General features: G+C 43.0%; 3 protein-coding genes across 3 annotated transcripts; all 3 read right to left on the bottom strand.

Moving 5' to 3' along the window:
* Window positions 1-8092: 8092 nt before the first annotated feature.
* Window positions 8093-9457, bottom strand: LOC122014133 (nucleolar protein dao-5-like). Its single transcript, XM_042570315.1, has one exon. The coding sequence runs from the start codon at window positions 9455-9457 to the stop codon at window positions 8093-8095; it is 1365 nt and encodes a 454-aa protein (XP_042426249.1).
* Window positions 9458-9981: 524 nt separating this feature from the next.
* Window positions 9982-11003, bottom strand: LOC122016508 (phytolongin Phyl1.2-like). The gene has a single exon (XM_042573832.1). The coding sequence runs from the start codon at window positions 10936-10938 to the stop codon at window positions 10210-10212; it is 729 nt and encodes a 242-aa protein (XP_042429766.1). The 5' UTR covers window positions 10939-11003; the 3' UTR covers window positions 9982-10209.
* A 228-nt stretch (window positions 11004-11231) lies between these two features.
* Window positions 11232-17109, bottom strand: LOC122016507 (starch synthase 1, chloroplastic/amyloplastic-like). Its single transcript, XM_042573831.1, has 15 exons — window positions 16826-17109; window positions 15273-15718; window positions 14606-14683; window positions 14392-14516; window positions 13254-13335; window positions 12986-13159; window positions 12791-12872; window positions 12593-12684; window positions 12447-12509; window positions 12276-12365; window positions 12061-12185; window positions 11878-11986; window positions 11745-11800; window positions 11617-11656; window positions 11232-11530 (listed from the first exon to the last, which is right to left on the bottom strand). Exons 1-15 carry the CDS (start codon window positions 17040-17042, stop codon window positions 11375-11377), a joined length of 1935 nt encoding a protein of 644 aa, XP_042429765.1. The 5' UTR covers window positions 17043-17109; the 3' UTR covers window positions 11232-11374.
* Window positions 17110-17688: the final 579 nt, after the last annotated feature.

Genomic DNA, 17688 nt, shown 5'->3' on the forward strand with positions numbered 1-17688 from the left:
ACTCCGATCTGTTGACCTGTGTGCAGATGTGCAAGAAACATGCCGAACGCTGCAAAAGTACGGGATCAAGCTAAACCCAGCTAAATGCCTGTTCGGCGCTAAAGGTGGTCGGTTTCTGGGATACATAGTCACCGAACGGGGAATCGAAGCGAACCCGAGCAAAGTAAGAGCTCTCCAAGACATGACACCACCTCACAACCTGAAAGAGGTACAAAGGCTGACTGGAAGAATCACGGCCCTATCAAGGTTCATATCAAAATCGGCTGACCGGAGCCTGACATTCTTCAAGATATTAAGGCGAGCGACCAAATTCCAGTGGGATGGCAAATGTGACAAGGCGTTCGAAAAACTCAAGCAATATCTCAGTTCTCTGCCCATCCTAGCCAAGCCGGCTGTGGGAGAACCGCTTTTAATTTATTTATCGTCCACCGAGCATGCCATCGGTTCAGCGCTAATCATTGAGAAAGAAGGAAGTCAGCAGCCGGTGTATTTTTTAAGCCATATATTGAAAGACGCTGAGTTACGCTATACAGGGCTCGAGAAGCTTGCTTACGCTCTGGTCCTCGCCGTCCGAAGACTTCGGCCTTATTTCTTGGCTCACCCCATAATCGTGATGACTAATAGCGCCTTGGGTCGAGTCCTGCTCAATCCTGAAGCGTCTGGTCGGTTAATCAAATGGACCACGGAGCTCAGCGAGTTCGACATACAATATCAACCTCGGTCGACTATCAAAGCACAGACATTGGCAGATTTCATCACAGAAGTACCAGACCCCGAGCCTGAATCCCCATGGAGGATATATGTTGACGGCTCGTCCGCCCGACCAGGTAGTGGAGTAGGTATCCTGCTTATATCCCCGAAAGAAGACCGAATGCATCTGTTCATTCGATTAGACTACCGGGCCACCAACAACGAAGCTGAATATGAAGCTCTCACAGCTGGTCTTCAAGCAGCTCGGCAGGTCGGGGCCACCAAGGTACTCTTACATTCGGATTCACAGTTGGCAGCCCAGCAACTGAACGGAATGTTCGAGATCAACAGTGCTCGGCTCAGATTATATGCGGACGCCTTTGAAAAGCTCAAGGCGAATTTCCAGGAGGTCGTTATTCACAAGATACCCCGATCAGAGAACCAAGCGGTGGATGAACTAGCGAAACTAGCCAGCGCGGTGACGCCGATCGTCACCGGTTGTCCTATCGAGCAGGTCTCCCTTGTGGCGTACATTGATGGGGCAGTAGGAATATCACTTCCGGAAGACTGGAGGGCACTCATCATTAAGTTCCTCCAATCTGGAACCTTACTAGGAGATCGCGAAGCCGAACGAATTTTGAGAAGAAGAGCCGCTCGGTTCACTATGGTTGGCGAGCATTTGTATAAAAAAGCCTTCTCACGTCCTCTGCTCAAGTGTGTGGGTACCGAGGATGCCGAATACATCCTTCAAGAGGTACATAAGGGCTCCTGCGGAGGACATCCGGGCGGACGATCGCTGGCGAGGAAAATCATCCTAGCAGGGTATTTTTGGCCAACACTCCAAAGAGATGCGAGCCAGTCAGTAGTTACTTGCTTGTCTTGCCAAAAATACAGTAATCTGACTCATCGACCAGCCGCCGAAATGAAAACATCAACCGTTTCATGCCCATTCGATCAGTGGGGAATGGACATAGTCGGTCCTTTTCCCATGGCAACCGGTCAAAGAAAATTTCTGCTAGTGGCTGTTGATTATTTTTCAAAATGGGTAGAAACCGAACCACTGGCCAAAATAACCGAGTAGATAGTCAAAAAATTCATCTAGCAGCATATAATTTGTCGGTTCGGCATTCCACGTCGGCTCATCTCGGACAACGGGCGACAATTCATTGGTCAGGAGCTTGAAGAATGGTGCAAAGGGTACGACATCGAACAACACTTCACTTCCATGGTGTATCCTCAAAGCAATGGTCAAGCCGAAGTAGCCAATCGGGTGATCCTGCGAATTCTGCGGGTTCGGCTCGATCACATGGGGGGCAGCTAGGTGGATGAGTTACCCAGTGTGTTATGGGCGTTACGAACGACTCCCAAGGAAGGAACTAGTTTCACGCCATTCCATTTAGTATACGGAGGAGAGGCGGTCGTCCCAGTGGAGGTCGGGATAGAGTCCGATCGGGTGCTTCGTTATGACGAAGAAAACGAAGGAAGACGACGGATGGAACTTGACATGGTGGACGAAACGCGCGACAAAGTAGCCGCCCGGCTAACCGCTTACAGACAAAGAATGCGGCAGAACTATAATCGCCGGGTAATCCCCAGATCCTTCCAGGTAGGTGACCTAGTATGGAAAAGGGTCAAGCCGGTCGGGGACGTCAAAAAACTAGAAGCTCCATGGACGGGTCCATTCAAGGTCATAGAAAGGCTGCGGTCGGGGGCATACTACTTGGAAGATGCGGAGGGAAGGAGGTTGGATAGACCGTGGAGCGCAAATCACCCCCAACCTTATAGAGTCGGATGAGAGGTGAGTGAATAAATTCATGTACACATGCACGTATGTATGTTTCCTTGGACGCAGGAAGAAAACAATCGGATTGCTCCCAAACTCCTTCCCATTAAAACGCAACCCTCGCTTCATCGACCGTCGAGCGGCGACCTTAAACCCTCGTTTGATCGACGGTCGAGCGGCGACCATAAACCCTCGCTTCATCGACAGTCGAGCGGCGACCTTAAACCTTCGCTTCATCGACGGTCAAGCGGCGACCTTAAACCCTCGCTTCATCGACGGTCGAGCGAAGATTTTCAGCGCTTGCGTGATCGATCGACAAGTAAAAGCAAGACGATCGACTAAGTACATTCAAAGACGAGCAAAATATTGAAGAAAATCATCACAGATAACATAGAAACAAGTCACGTCACCAGAGTTTATGCCAACCAGATACACACGGTGGTCGACTGATACAATCCAAAACATCACTTAGTGAATAAGGGGGTGTTCGAGGGTTCACTCCAAATAATCCAAAGTATCGTCGGGAATGGAGGCATTAAGCTGGTCGCGATCAATCGTGGAGCTGGGCAGATCGGCAGGTAGATGCCCCTTTTTCTTGAGTTGGTCGAAAATGTTCTACACGGCGCAGCCGAAGAGTTGGAGAGCGCGGTTGACGAACTTATCCACGAAAGTGTCAGACCGGATGTAAGCCACCTTCATCTTTTCGAAGCGACTGGGCTCATTTTCTTTGTAGGTCTCCAGGGCCGACTGGGCGCTCTCTAGGTCCGCTTTCACCATCGCAAGGTCGGCGTCTTTGTCGGACCGCTGGCTTCTTAAAGTAGCCTCCTCAAACTCGCGAGCCTTCTGCTCGGATAACAGTAGACCTTCAACATTTTTTAACTTGTCTTCAGTTTGCTTTAATTTTTGCTCGAGAGCCCGGGTTTCCACATTCTTCTTCTCCAAATCCTCGACAGCCCTTTGCTTACGGTTGGTGGCCAGGGTAATCTTGCCCTCAAAGGTGGATATCTCTTTTTTAAGTCGGTCAATGTACCCGGCTTGCTCAGCGCTCTTGCCCCGCTCGGCAGTCAGTAGTTCCTCGCTCTTAGCCAGGTCGTCTGCAGTTGAGCCACCTGGGTGTCATTTAAACCATGAGTGGTTCCCGACTGGCCGGGTGCTTCCTGTAACCGTTTCAGCTCATCTTACACGAAGGCGAGCCTCTGGCTCATAGCCAGGCTGTCTACCCAAAACTGTGGAAGTCAAAAGCAGGAGCAGGAGTGGGTCATAAGCAAGGCTAAATTAATAAGTGCAAAGGTCAAAAGTGAAGCTTACCCCGGTAATCTGCTTAGTATAACTGTTGGCTAACATTCCAGGAGGAGCGGCGGCCGCCCGGGCGCGGACATCTTCCCATATCTCCGCTAATTGGCCTCTGACGATAATACGGTGTTCAGTCTGATCAGCTGAGCTGCCTGGCGCTGAAAGGTCTTCAGTCGGAAGGTGTAGCGTAGCCGTTACATGTCTTCGACAAGCTGTGGCCGGATGGGAAGAAACCGATCGGCCCGCACGAGAGGAGGTGGGTACGGGGTTGATGCTTGACCTCAGAATGCGGCCTTGAGCCGATAAGGGCGGCAGACTAGCGGCGGGAGAGTCGACGAGAGGGTCGGAAGGTGTGCGGTCGGATGAGACGTGGACGGCCTCTGACGACATTGGGCCAGAAACGCCAGTCCGACCGACTACCCTTTCAGCTGAAGACGCCGAGCAAGCAGCTTGTTTAGCCCGCCGCCTTTTACGTGCATTCTCGAGCGGCGCCTCAGATTGTGAGCCCTCCTCCAGAACAAGTTGAGCCACCGTAGGCTCTGCGATTGGCTCTTCCACCGCCGCTAAGCCGACCGGCACTACATTCGACTCCCCTCCCGCTTCCTGAGTGAGCCCTGGAGTGGGTATTGGCTGCTCGGGAAGATCTGACGGTTGAAACCCCCATTTAGCCAGGACTTCAACCACTACCTTATCAATATCGACATTGGTGAGTTTCGATTGTCCGATCAAGCGCGCCCTCATCATGATGTCAGCTGCAAAATAAAAAGAGAAATAAGTTAGATAAAGAGGAAAAAGGTAAGGGGATTATATACCTAGGTTGATTGGCTCGGATGGGCTAATCGGGCTAAGGCCGAAAAGGGCCAAAACTCCTTCCTCCAGCAACTTGTGAATGTTGAACTTCTGGCCAGCCAGCATGGAAGTAGCAAGCAAATAAGCAGGAGTATTCTTGTACCGAGACAATGAGGGTTGAGGACCCAGGGAAAGTTGCCAAGTGGTCTGGAAGGAGGGTCAATCGGGGAAGAGTACGAAGAAGAACTATTCTCTCCAATGTTTATTGGAGGAAGACATCTTATCAAAAAAGACCAAGCCCGGTCGATCTTGTAAGAGGAAAGTGCCTGGCTGATCGGATAGCTTGGGGTAATAAAAAAAGTGGAAGATCGAAGGGGTTAGAGGAATGCGATGTAGTCGGAACAAGATAATTACCCCGCATAGGAGGCGAAAGAAGTTGGGAACTAGCTGAGAAGGGGATAGACCGAAGTATCTACAAACATCAAGGATGAAGGGATGAAGAGGAAGCCGCAGACCGGCAGTAAATTGGTCGCGGAAAAAGCAGACACAGCCGGTCGGCGGAGCAGAAGGACAATCGGTGGCTAGTGGGACATGTATCTCGTAGCCAGGAGGGAGTTCAAAGGTATTGGCTAGGGTTCGGGCATCATCTTCATCAAACCGTGACTCCATAGTCTCATACCAAGGACCCGAAGCAGAAGAAAGCTGTGATGTACCAGCCATGATAAAAGGGAGAGAACGAGAAGAGTCGGGAGAAAATGCAAAAAGAAAAAGAAGGCAGAAGCAAGAACAGAAGCCCACTGGACAATCACAAAGGACCAAGCAGTAAGGGGTTATGGAAGAAGACAATGAACTCACCTGGAATAGGAATGACAAGAAGCAAAAGGGTTTGCTGGAGAACGCAAGGGGTTCGCTGAAGAACACGAGAAAAATTGCTGAAGAGCACGAACGCAGTCGCCAGAAACAAAAGCAAGAAAAAGAGGAGACAGCAGCGATAAGCTTATAAAAACCAAGAGACTTCGCTCAGCCGTTTGATCAACAGCACAGACACCTAGAAGCAGATCCAGCCGTTTAAAATTCAAATGAACTCAAAGGTCACATCCTAGCCTGTCGCCTCAAACATGCGTCGGCAGGGAGGGACGCGTGGCGTGCATCGATAGGGCAGTTGTCGGGATAATTAAAGAGGCATGCGACACATTAATGCGCCAGAATGATACGGTTTCCTAGAGATTTCGCGGAGATTACCCAGGCAACGACCCCATAAGCCGATCAAGCAAGTTATGCAGCTCGGACAGTCCTCCGTTCTCGGCCGATCGGCCGGCCAAGAACACTTCATCGAAAGGAGAACCGAGGCTAGGTAACCGAGCGCTGGCCAAGGGTCACAGTCGACCCGACAGAGGAGGTCTTCTCGTACCAGTGGGTCCAGTCAGTCGGACTTATGACCTCCTTCGACTAGACTTAAAGGGGAGGCATATGATCCGGCGATGACATAGGGGGGCCCTTCGCTGAGGAGGTTCAACGATCGGATGGTCGTCAAGGTCAAAGGAAAATCAGCTAAGAGACGAGCCGAGCGGCAGGCCCATGTGGCCGATCGGCAGAATAAGCTCCCGATGGTAAGGCCGAGCCCACAACCTGACCAGGTTAAAGAGTTCAAAGAAGTCGATCTGAATCTAGGACGAGCCGAGAGAATGAAGCTCAATCCGATCGAAATATATATGTACGTAGAATGTCAAAGAGCGGGCTGGCCGGATAGATCAAAGAAAGTACCATCAGATTAGCGGCTGACATTTAAGAAGGGAAGAGAAATATGTCTTAACATCCTTTTGGGAGTCAATGTCGTCGGCTGACGGTGCGAATGGACAGGAAATCGTACGGACGAAGATTGCGCCGCCCTAGTGTAAATGCGTCTGCCCCTTTAAGGTAAGGTGTCAGGGATCCTTTCCCGATGTTAGCTATTGAGGAAAGCTTAGGAAGTCACGTCCATCCGGGAAATGTGCAGTCAACTCATCGAAGCTCTATATAAGAAGAGGAGTGGTTATCCGCAGAGGTACGCGCAGATACGTATCTGAGCACCACTATTTCACTTCTTCATTCCTTTCATTTCTCTTCGGGCCGATTGTGTGACTTGAGCGTCGGAGGGTCGTCGCCGGGAACCCCTTCCCGGCTTGGCACTAACGACTTGTGATTGCAGGAACGAGACGTTTCCACCACATACGGAGATCCACATCAGCGATACTTCCCGATAGTCATTCACTCAGCTTCGGGGCAGGATCAAATACAAATAAAGAAATTAAGAGTATAAAAGTCATTTGCATATAGGACAAAACCTGAAAACAACGTGTCTAGCTGATTTAAAATTTAGACGGAAAATAAAAATAGAAACAGGGTACTAATAAGGATGGAGTGCATAAAAAAAAAATCAAAGTGGAGCTTTGATGATTTTAAAAAAATGGAGTGCATTTTTTACTTTAATCTTCGTACAATTCACAACTAACCCAAATGACTCTTTAGTCAACTAGATTCAATTTTAATGGACTATTTCTACATTACATTCTTTAAACTCTTGCATTTAGTCGACTCCTAAGTAGACGAATGAACTGTTCACTCAATTGAATCTAAGCAAAGGTTTTCCTTTCATTTGACTTATCTCTCGTACGACCGTAAATAAGTTAAGCTGAACTAACTTTTGGAATGTTTAATCTTATTTGATAAAATAATTGAATTTAGCCAAGCCTAAAATGAATAAAGTCTTTGAAATATTATTTAAACTTTGAGTTGGTTTATTTTTTATGAGCTTGAACTTAGTTCAAGTTTTACTTAAGCTTGGTTAGTTTATATGTTATTGAACTCTCAATTCAAGCTTGATTTGAGGTTGGTTCATTTAGATGTTATCAAGCTCTAAATTCAAGTTTGATTTGAATTTGATTGTTTACTTTTACTTATTTGATCATTTTAAAATATTTTTTTATTTATATGTTGATAAAAGTTTGACTAATGAATATTGTTAACGAATATTATTCATGAACGTTGCTCATAAATATTAACAAGCTAAACGTATATATTCAAACTTGTTTGTTTATTTAATGAGTGGTTCAAGTTTATTTATTTAATTAATTTTATATGTATTGAACGGTAAATAAGATTTTATCAAATTAAACATCAAATTTATTTACGAAGGTCAATTCATATACAATTATGCCCTCTCGCAAGTCTACTAAAGTCTTCAGACTGAACTCATCCATAGATTGTGTGAGTTGGGATAAAAAGTCCCCTAGTCAAAGATTTTACTCGAGCCACTAGGATATGTTCTTGGTTTGAGAGGTTGTGGAATGATCGAGCTCTTCTTCTTGAACTCATCTGCTTGTCGGTTATTGTCGATTGGAGCTAAATTTTCCTTTTTCTACTTCACCTTCGATATTGTTTTGCTCCATATAAAGACACTGTGACAGTGAAAAGAACTAATAGAAAGTAGAAGATAAAATCATAGAACATGACTTAGCATTGATACATCAGCACACAATTCGGAATTCAATCGACTTTTCAGCTCCCTCTACTTGTACCCTTCTCCATTTTCCTCTTCTCTTCACAGCTGAAGCGGCATCCATGACGCCGAGGCTTTTGGGGGTTTTCGATATCGCTCTCGCCGGATTCCATAAACAATGCTCGAAGGCATCGTCTTCGGATTCTTGGTTCTTGAGAGGTCATTTGGCCTTGGAGTGGCGCGAAAGTCCTCGGTTCAGTATTTTGAGGCTTCATTGCCTTATCGGAAGCCAAAGTTTCCGATGATCGGTTACATATCTTCAAGTGTACGCCTGGGTGCCTAACACTGCATGAACTCTGATCGATGGCCGAGTTATTGATGCTTTGAACATTATTGTTGATGCTGGAGGCGAAAGCCGTCTCTCCATTGCGATTGTCCTCACCGAGCTTATCGTCGTAGCCTATAACCATGGATGCTCCATTGTTTTTGCCTGCTAAAGTAATGACATTCACTGATGAACCTTTACTCCTTCCTTGACCAGAATTGGCAGCAGTTATCTTCTGTTTTAGTGTAGAAAGGCCTTCCTTGATCTCCTCCCCGTAAATAGCTCGCTTGCCGCCGGTGAATGAATCTTTCGACACAGGGAAAATTGTAATTTTGCGCTCCTTTTCGTTAGAACTCCGTCTCTGTTCTATGTTAACATCACTGGATACCGAGGCTACTTCGGTTTTTATGTTGACGGATTCAGGTTTCAAGTCTGAGTCTTCACTTTGTTTGGATGTGTCTTCTACGTTGTGTAGTTGTGAAGGCTCAGGTTTCTCCATGGCATTAACAGTTACATGTCGGAGATTCGATTCCCGCCTTACGGGGTTCCCCGACGACTTAGAACTTAGTTTTGTATCTTTTTCTACGGATGTTGCTTGTGCCTGCAACTTATGCAGCAATGTGATGGCTGAAGAGGGAGAGGCTATTGTTTGTAAAATTGGCTGATTTGTTGGGTTGCTCTTTGTTTCAGGAGGTCGTGACTTCACCTGAGCAACTCTCGGTTGTTTATCGGAACTCGGTTGAATCTGCACGGGGGCTTTTGAGGCTTCTCTCATTGTCGATGGGGACTTGATCTTCATCCGAGACTGCACTGGCGGTCTGCTATTTTGGTCTCTGGGATGGGGCTGCGCCGAATGGTGCTTGTGTGGTACATTCATACATGGCAGTTGAGAACCTTTTCGAGCTGCGGTTGGTCTTGGAGATGCTGATGTTGGCATGGGAGATATTGATTTTGCCTGGGCTGAAGGCTGGGATGAAGAACCGGCGATCGATCTTTGTCTGTTTGGAGTAGGACGCCAAGTTCTTCCATTCGGGCTAGTCCAGGATGGCATCCAAAAGCGAAACGGTTGAAACTGGTTCCGACTCGTTCTTTCTTCCATATAGGAGGTTAGCAATGACAAACTATCTAACAAGAATTATATCACAATTATAATAAGTCTCAGCGACTGATTCCTATTCGTCTGCAAGGAGTTCAAGTATGGTATCGGAAATAACTTGTGAAGGAGCTTGCTTAACGACTCCTCGAATCAAATGTTTTTACGTATCTCCGGTGAATGGAGAAAAAAGGGAGGAATATGAAGATATAGGAACAACTTGTGTGGAAGAAAAGTAAAGGGAGGAATAACTTTAAGAGAAGATAGGAATAACAAACACATCGTTCATACAATTTTGCTAGCTAGCTAAAGTAGTGCTCAATCTTTGTCTGGAACATTAACCTAGTTTTTGAGGGATGAATACCGATAAGTAAGAACTCCATATTCACTTAGGATGTTAAAATGCCAAAAGAATATATTCCTAGGCAAAGATTAAGAAACCCATTGTTTTCAATCCAAACATCAAAACCTATCCAAGAATCTTTGAGTCTAATAAATTATATTTGATCAAACAACTACATCAATGAGAGTGAAATTCCTCAAGTTCAAGCATCTTATCAATTCCTCAAACTCACAAGAACAATTGTATGCAGACGTGATACAGACAGAGAAACAAGGGGGTGTGAAATCAAAAGCAAACGGAAAGGTAAATCAACTTGATGCAATAAAGAAAGGGAGAGCTGGGAGATCGGTTACCAGCGATATTCAAGCTCGTAATGATGGAGCAGAGATCAGCAGCAACCACATCGAGATGGATGTCAATGGCTGATGCATTGGAAGCCCCGGCAAACCAATATCCAAGCTACAAGGAGAAGGGAGCAGAGCAGGAGATCGATGAGAATGATTTTCCGAACATACTGGCTCCAGAGTTTGGGAGCCGAGTTCGAATCACCATTTCCAGGGTCGGAATCGTCAATGTCGCGATCGACGACTGAAATCGCCATCTTACTGTTCTTCTTCTTTTGATTCTGATCCTCGTCTGAGTGCGATGGAAGAGGAACATTGGTAACGGGATTAGGGATGGCGGTCGATGGGGGAGGCTCCTCTGTCCAGGAGCCGAGGGATAGCACCATGCGGCGGAGCTCCGGGAGGAAGTCCTCCTGGAGGAAAAGCCGTGGGAGGGGTTCGGATAAGGAGGAGCAGCGGCGATGGAGGACCGCAGAGGAGGAGAATGAGTCGCGGAGGCGCTCGAGGAGAAGGAGGGGGGCGAGGGGCTTGTCGTCGTCGGCGATGGCGAAGAATACGAGAGGGTCGGCCATGAGGAATGCATAGATCCGCCCGCCGGCAGTGTGGGAGTATTGGCGGTGGAAGCGGGGCGCGAAGGCGAGGCACTGGTCCGCGAGCTGCGAAGGCAGATGGTGGTTCTCGTCGCCGTCGAGGGGTGCATCGGCGGCGCAGCGAGAGAGCTCAGCGAGGACGGTGGTACCATGGGCGACGCACACATAGATAATCGGATGCTCAGGATCGGCGGCGAGCAAAGGAACCATCAGAGTGGCCGAACAACCGTGGAATTGCTCGAGACCGGGCGGAGACGTCGGGCGTTCTTAACCCTGCGACCACGATCCATATACGATTTATAATTTTGTTTCGACGATAACATCAATGCGACACTGCCCCCGATTCCGAGGTTGCATTAAGAGAACATTTCAAATTGGCCCCTCAGAAAACCCCACAGTTTCACATAAATTACATTCCGGTCCCTCTTTCTATAACCATTGATGGATTTGGAGGCTCAAGAAAATGAATTAAGTTAAGAATACAAGACAATGGCACGAAGAACTCGAAAAATATGAACTTTATTCTAGAAAAATAAAATAGGAACATTATTTACTTTACAAGAAAGATCAAAATTGGGTGCATTAACGAAATTATATATATAAAAAAATTGCTATTAACCAGAAGGCCGACAAAATCCACCACCGATCAAACGTATGGAGGATCTGTAAATGCCCAGTTAAAGACCTGTTCGTATTGGATCGCAGCACTGTTCCAGGTGTAATCTTTTGACATTCCCCGCTGCATGAGCCCTTCCCAGGATGTTTTATGTTCTCTGTACGTTTGAATTGCCATCCTCAATGCCTGCAAACATCAAAATCAAAGGAAGAATATGAAATTGCTGGCTCCGTCCTAATAATAACAAAGATAAGACAGTCTACGAGACTCACTGCTAGCATGGCCTCCTTGCAAAATGGTGAGAATCTCCACCTATCAATGTTTCCGACCAAAAATATCATAAAAATTATTTTGGAAATGAGCAGATCATATACGACCATATCATATATAAAGTACGCACCCTGTTCCTTGACCACTGCCATCGTTTGCGTAGGGATTGAAATTCTCAACAGTATCCTGAACCGAAGGAAAGAAACGAGGTCAGGAGTTTATTTGAATTATGCTGAAATAAACTACGGCAGTTCAAATCTCACTTTGAGGCCGCCGGTGGAGCTGACGACAGGGACAGTCCCATATCTCATGGAGTACATCTGATTCAAGCCGCAGGGTTCGAATCTCGAGGGCATTAAGAATATGTCACAACTGATCGAATAAAGTTAAAAGTATCAGATTTTGCTTTCTCATGATCGAAAGTCATATTAGTGATAGTTTCATACCCAGCAGTTATTCTATGAGAAACTGGGACGTTAAATCCGACCCATCCACGGAACTTTTCGTTGTAGACAGATTCGGCCCAACGCATCCAACTTTCAGTTTTTGCATCCCCTGATCCAAGCATAACCTGAAACAGGATAAAGCACATCGAGTGAGAAGGAAACAAGAGATCGATACAGCCACAAACGGAAGCACTTGTGAAAAAAAATGCACTTACAAATTGGACGTCATCTTGCAACAACTCTGGCAATGCTGAACAGATCAAATCAGTGCCCTTTTGATAATCCAATCTTCCAATGAATCCAATCTGCGAACCATTATCATCACTTCACAATGAGATTTATAAGCCATAAACATGTCATTGATGATGACTTTTAAAGAACATCACCAGTGGGGTATCAGGCCTGACAGGAAGACCAAGCTCCGTCTGTAAAGCTGCTTTGCACTGAGTCTGCATAGTTTAATTCACTCCAAGTGAGAAAAGTGTGAAATCAATCCCAATGACATGTGAAAATAACCACCATTCTAACAAACCTTTCCAGAGAGATCATCAATTGAATAATGGAACGGGATATGTTTGTCTGAAGTAGGATTCCATTCATCGACGTCAATCCCATTTGTGATTCCTAGGACAAAGAACTAAGTATGAGAGAACCTTCACACCCTTTGTAGTTATATTAAAATCTGATTATGTTTATAAAAAGAATGGAGATATTTTATATAGTTGAATACCATTCAAAACATATTTTCGGTTACTTAGAAGCTCATTCAGACCATTCCCACCTTCTGAAGTTGTAATTTCCCAAGAGTAACCCTGTCACCAGTGGCAAATAGATAAAATAACAGGCAAGAGAAATATACTTCCTTTAACCATATATAATACTTGATTGATATAAAGAGGAAAAGATGTTAAGAGTAGAAAAGGACCTGACTGACAGTGACTATTCGATCGCATGTAACAATTGCACTCTTAAGAAAATTAACCGCCTCACCCCTGTCAAGCGCATGCTTTCGAGCCCAAGTAGGAAAAATCCATTCAAGAGCACTATACCACTCTGTAGGCAGTGCCAAGTTGCTAAATGTAATTGCTGGTTCTACACCCTTCCGATAGAAAGCAAAGTGAAAAGAATGAGAATCCAAATAGTAGATATGAGTACCAACATCTGGAAATAACATCTAAATAACATATATTTACCTGGTGGGCGAGGTTATGAATAACAAGTACGCTGCGAGCATCTTTGTAAACACCATGTGGACGATATTTTGCAGCTAGAAGACTAAGTTAAATGCATTCAAAAAAATCATCAAAAGAGAGTACCTTTTAATGAAGTAAACAATTAAAGAAAAAACAACATAGAAATTATTTCTAATAATTCTCAAATAAATAAGATGATAAATTTGGCAGTAACGTCAACACAAAGATGAAGTCGTTGATCATCGTCTTTCATTTAAAAGGACAAGGATAGTTTGAATGTTTCTTTTAGTTAATACAATATGCAGCATATTTCCCATGATAGTCCTATTCAATAAATTTTTCAACAGCTTGGTGAACAAAATGGATTATCTACATTGTACATAAGTTTCAAGCAATGCAAGTAGTATGCTTGAGTCAAAAGTGCATCTCAAATTCAAGGAATATAGCCAATTCATAGTATCCGGAAAACAGATAGTGTTACGCTTAAAACATCAAAGTTTAACTGTTACAAAATTCATATTTTTGTGTGTTCCAAGACAAATAGATAGGTTATATACATACTGCAAACTGTAAATTCATCATCAGGAATTACACTCAATGGAGACAAATTAACGACAGCTATTTGCTCTACCAAGTAACAATATTATCTACATGAATCAGTTCCATTATTAATTATATTTTCATCAAACTTATACATACCATCACTGCAAGTAAAATATCACTGACCCTTGAGATTGGTTGCCAAGTTTCTCGTGGTTGTCAATAATTTCATGTGCATTCATTGATTAGACTTTGCAGAAACAAGATCACTAAATATGCAGTCACTGGTTATAATCTAGTTGTTATTGGGAAACCACTAAACAGCTAGTTGATTATGTATTATGGTCGGTCTAAGGAAACTTCCTAAGACATTATTATACTCATAATAAATTGACTTTCAAATTTGAGTTATTTGAGGATCCAAAAGAAGTGTGCAGAAGAATTTGATAGGCAAGAATCAGCTAATACTGGGCCATAAAATAAATGTGTTCTCCCAAGAAAATGTTTTTAAAAAAGATTCTGCTCCAGAATATAATCATATAAACAAATCACATTCAACAATATTTGTAAGAATTAGTGTTGGATTGTAGGTGCATACACTGATACAAGTGATGTGTGCCAATCATTAATAACGAAAAGGCTTTTCTCTCCATATGTATAACCTCCCAGAGGTAGCACTAATGGAGCCTCACAAGCTGCATATGACAAGATTGTAAACCTGAACTGCAAAATTAAACATTTCTTTTTCATATGATTGCAGAAAATGTACTCTTATAATCACATATTTTGTTGGTAATTTCATTAGGGCAAACCTGATTGTCACCAAAAGCTCCACTTGAATCGCCATACGGATTTCCAGGTCTGTGATAAGCAGGATGATCAACAAATACCTAATTACACAAGACAAATGAGACGGATTATTTAAGAATAAATACGGCTGCTGTGATGAAGGACATCTGTTTGGTAATATTTAAACACGCATGCATGAACATATGTTTGCGACTTGGCAGTCAGAATGAGATGCATTGCTTTTTCTCTCTTAACCAAATATTTGAAGTCCGATTAAAAAAATTATGGTAAATAAACAGGTAGAGGTTAAAAGAAAGATGGAACAAGTGCAATTTCAAAATGAACACCATAACCATAAAAGGAGGTATTGTTTTATGCCACTTATAACAAACAGTCTACTCTGAAATCAGAATGTATGAATCTTTTCAACACGCCAAAATAAGAAGTTTCCTTGTGCAAGAGTCTCAGAAATTAAAATATGGTGAATCAGGATGGTGATAGATTACACCTTAGAAAATTGCATATTACTGAAGGAATATCCAATTCTAAATGAATAAACATGTCAGTGCAGATAGATTATTAACAACTTTACATCTCACAATAAGCATCAGTCAATTACTAAGATTCATCTCATTTCATATACAAGAAAGGAAGAATATAGTTGCGTGTATCCAGATTAAAAGGGCATACCCAATCAACACCCTCTCTGTATTCATGAAAGAAAGAGATTTCATGCTCTCCTCCAAAGCATGAAACTTTGATGCGCACCATGAGATCAGTTGCATTAACAAAGTTTTTATCCGAAACACCATTTAGGTATCTTGGAGTGATCACCATTACTCGATGTCCTCTTGAGGCAAGAGCAATAGGTAATGAACCACAAACATCCGCTAATCCTCCTGTTTTTGAGTAAGGAGCAGCTTCAGAGCTAACAAAAATAATATTATGAGTTATACTAGCCTTGGATTTCTCTTGTTCATCAATTTCATTCTCTTCTGCAGTAAGATCCAGAACATTGCCAGAAACTAAAACTTTGTCTTGCTCAATTTCGTTGACAATGGTATTAGAGAAAAGGCTAGAATCTTCAACTTCAGTAATGGTATCAAGAATTCCAGAAACTGAGACCATTCCATTGCCTACATGAAATTAACATCTTATCAGAAAGAATGACAATTAAGAAACTACTATGGATGTATACATGCATATACACGAAATAATAATAATGATAATAATGATAATAATGAAAGGCACAAGTAATAAAAATAGCTTAAAAAAATAATATGTAGCAAATTGAAGTTTATTGTAGATAATGTTTCATTTGAATCTAAAACATAAATCAGAAAAGCAAGGCATTGACTTTGTCGTTAATTCCTCTACAAATAATGACCAGCTGATGGTAAACATGCGCCACACAAATTGACCCATCTACAAAATCTAATCAACATGCGCCACACAAATTTTACGACCAACTATAATATTATCTTTAGCATGTATCAGTATTCTCAAAAAATTTAATTTTTTGTAGTTATCATAGAAATCAAATATGTCAAAACCAAAAAAAAGATAGGATTCGCCACCAGTTGATAAGAGTAAAAGAACATAACCAAGAAAAAGAATAACGATTGCAATTACAAGTTAACACAAACCAAGGAAACTATATGGGCAGAACTGACGGTTCATTAAAGAATGAATTTGGAGGCCGAAAGTAGCATGGGCCAGTGGGTTCGTTGAATTTTCATCGGGATGTAAACCTTTAAAATCTTATATTCATTTTGTGACCCCGATGGAATTGGCCCCACTGGATTGCTTGGATCAGGCGATCAGCCACCGTGAGTCTGTTTTAAAAATATTCTAAATATTTATGATTTTTTTTTTCAAAACACACCTCAAAATTTATCTTGGTACCCCCGAATTTAGAAAATCTTCGTTTACACAGATGGAAATTTTGGAGGGGAGCACCAAGAACGCCGGTGCGTTCGTCGCAAAGGCCTCCGCCTTCGACTCCGCCGTCACTGTTAACGGCGGACGGGGGCAAATCGAAGGTTTCAAACATTCAGAAGGTACTTCGAAAAGACACAGGATTTAATCGTTTCTAATGCAATTTAAATCCGCACTACGAACTAACAGAAACAAAACCTAATTTGATCCACAGCGACTCCTCCCGCAGATTACTACGCCGAAGTAACTCATTGTCAACGAACTCAAAAAGAAAATTTTAATTAAAAAAAAAAGAAGGAACTCACCATTGAGTTCAACCCGAGCGCTAGGAAGAGCCATCAGCGGGCCATTCTCTGCCTCCGCCGGTTTCCCGGAAGCCAGGGTCGGCCAGTCCTGGTCCTCTCTTTTACACCGCAACGCTATGCTCCGACGAAGCGGTCCGACGGAGAGGAACCGGTGCCGATACGACGGCCTCAAGCTGGCGGCGGCCTGGGGAGAGGGTCGAGCGCGCAGCAATTCCATGGGCGGTGGGGCGGAGCAAGAGGCGATGGGAGGGAAGAGACGTAAGGAATAAAGAGAGGAGGAGGGGGAAAACTAAAGCGAATAAGGAAAAAGCTAAAGATAATTAGTTTATATAAAGGGAGGCCCGTGATTTTCTCATGTTCAGTTTGCTGACTCAGCTTTTATAAAATTTTAAAAATGAAAAAAAAATCTAATTTTATCGTTTTTTAAAAATTTAAAAATTTAAAAACAAAGTCAATTTTTTTTAGATTTAATTTGTAAACCGACTCCATCAATGCATTTAATTAGTCTAATTTTAAAGTTTAATAAAAGAAAAAAATATTATTACTATTTTTAACTTTTACGTGATTTCATATTATGTTCTTTTAAATAATTTAAATAATTATTTAGTCTTGTTTTTTCACATGATTAATGTGAAAGAGTTAGTCAGAATACCACATAAAATTGTATAAAGGTGATCTTTTCGCGTTAGATATTTACTTAATAATTATTATTAAACTAAATTGTAAACGCTATTAAATATTAATTAAATTATAATATGTGTGTTAAAAGTTACATTTATGGAGATTAACAAGTTATATTACGGATGATGTAAAATTAAAATTTAAAAAAAAATCTGGTTTCAGGTTATAAGAAATAAAATTTG

The sequence above is a fragment of the Zingiber officinale genome, chromosome 8B (genome assembly GCF_018446385.1).
Source record: "Zingiber officinale cultivar Zhangliang chromosome 8B, Zo_v1.1, whole genome shotgun sequence".
NCBI lineage: Eukaryota > Viridiplantae > Streptophyta > Magnoliopsida > Zingiberales > Zingiberaceae > Zingiber > Zingiber officinale.

What these genes read in the sequence shown, in the direction of transcription:
- LOC122014133 (XM_042570315.1), bottom strand. Translation starts at nt 9,457, where the DNA reads ATGGAAGAAAGAACGAGTCGGAACCAGTTTCAACCGTTTCGCTTTTGG.
- LOC122016508 (XM_042573832.1), bottom strand. Translation starts at nt 10,938, where the DNA reads ATGGTTCCTTTGCTCGCCGCCGATCCTGAGCATCCGATTATCTATGTG.
- LOC122016507 (XM_042573831.1), bottom strand. Translation starts at nt 17,042, where the DNA reads ATGGAATTGCTGCGCGCTCGACCCTCTCCCCAGGCCGCCGCCAGCTTG. An exon ending in GAGCTTTTGGTGACAATCAG is followed by an intron (nt 14,517 to 14,605) that starts GTTTGCCCTAAT and finishes TTAATTTTGCAG; the next exon opens with TTCAGGTTTACAATCTTGTC. An exon ending in GGCAGTGGTCAAGGAACAGG is followed by an intron (nt 11,657 to 11,744) that starts GTGCGTACTTTA and finishes AAACATTGATAG; the next exon opens with GTGGAGATTCTCACCATTTT.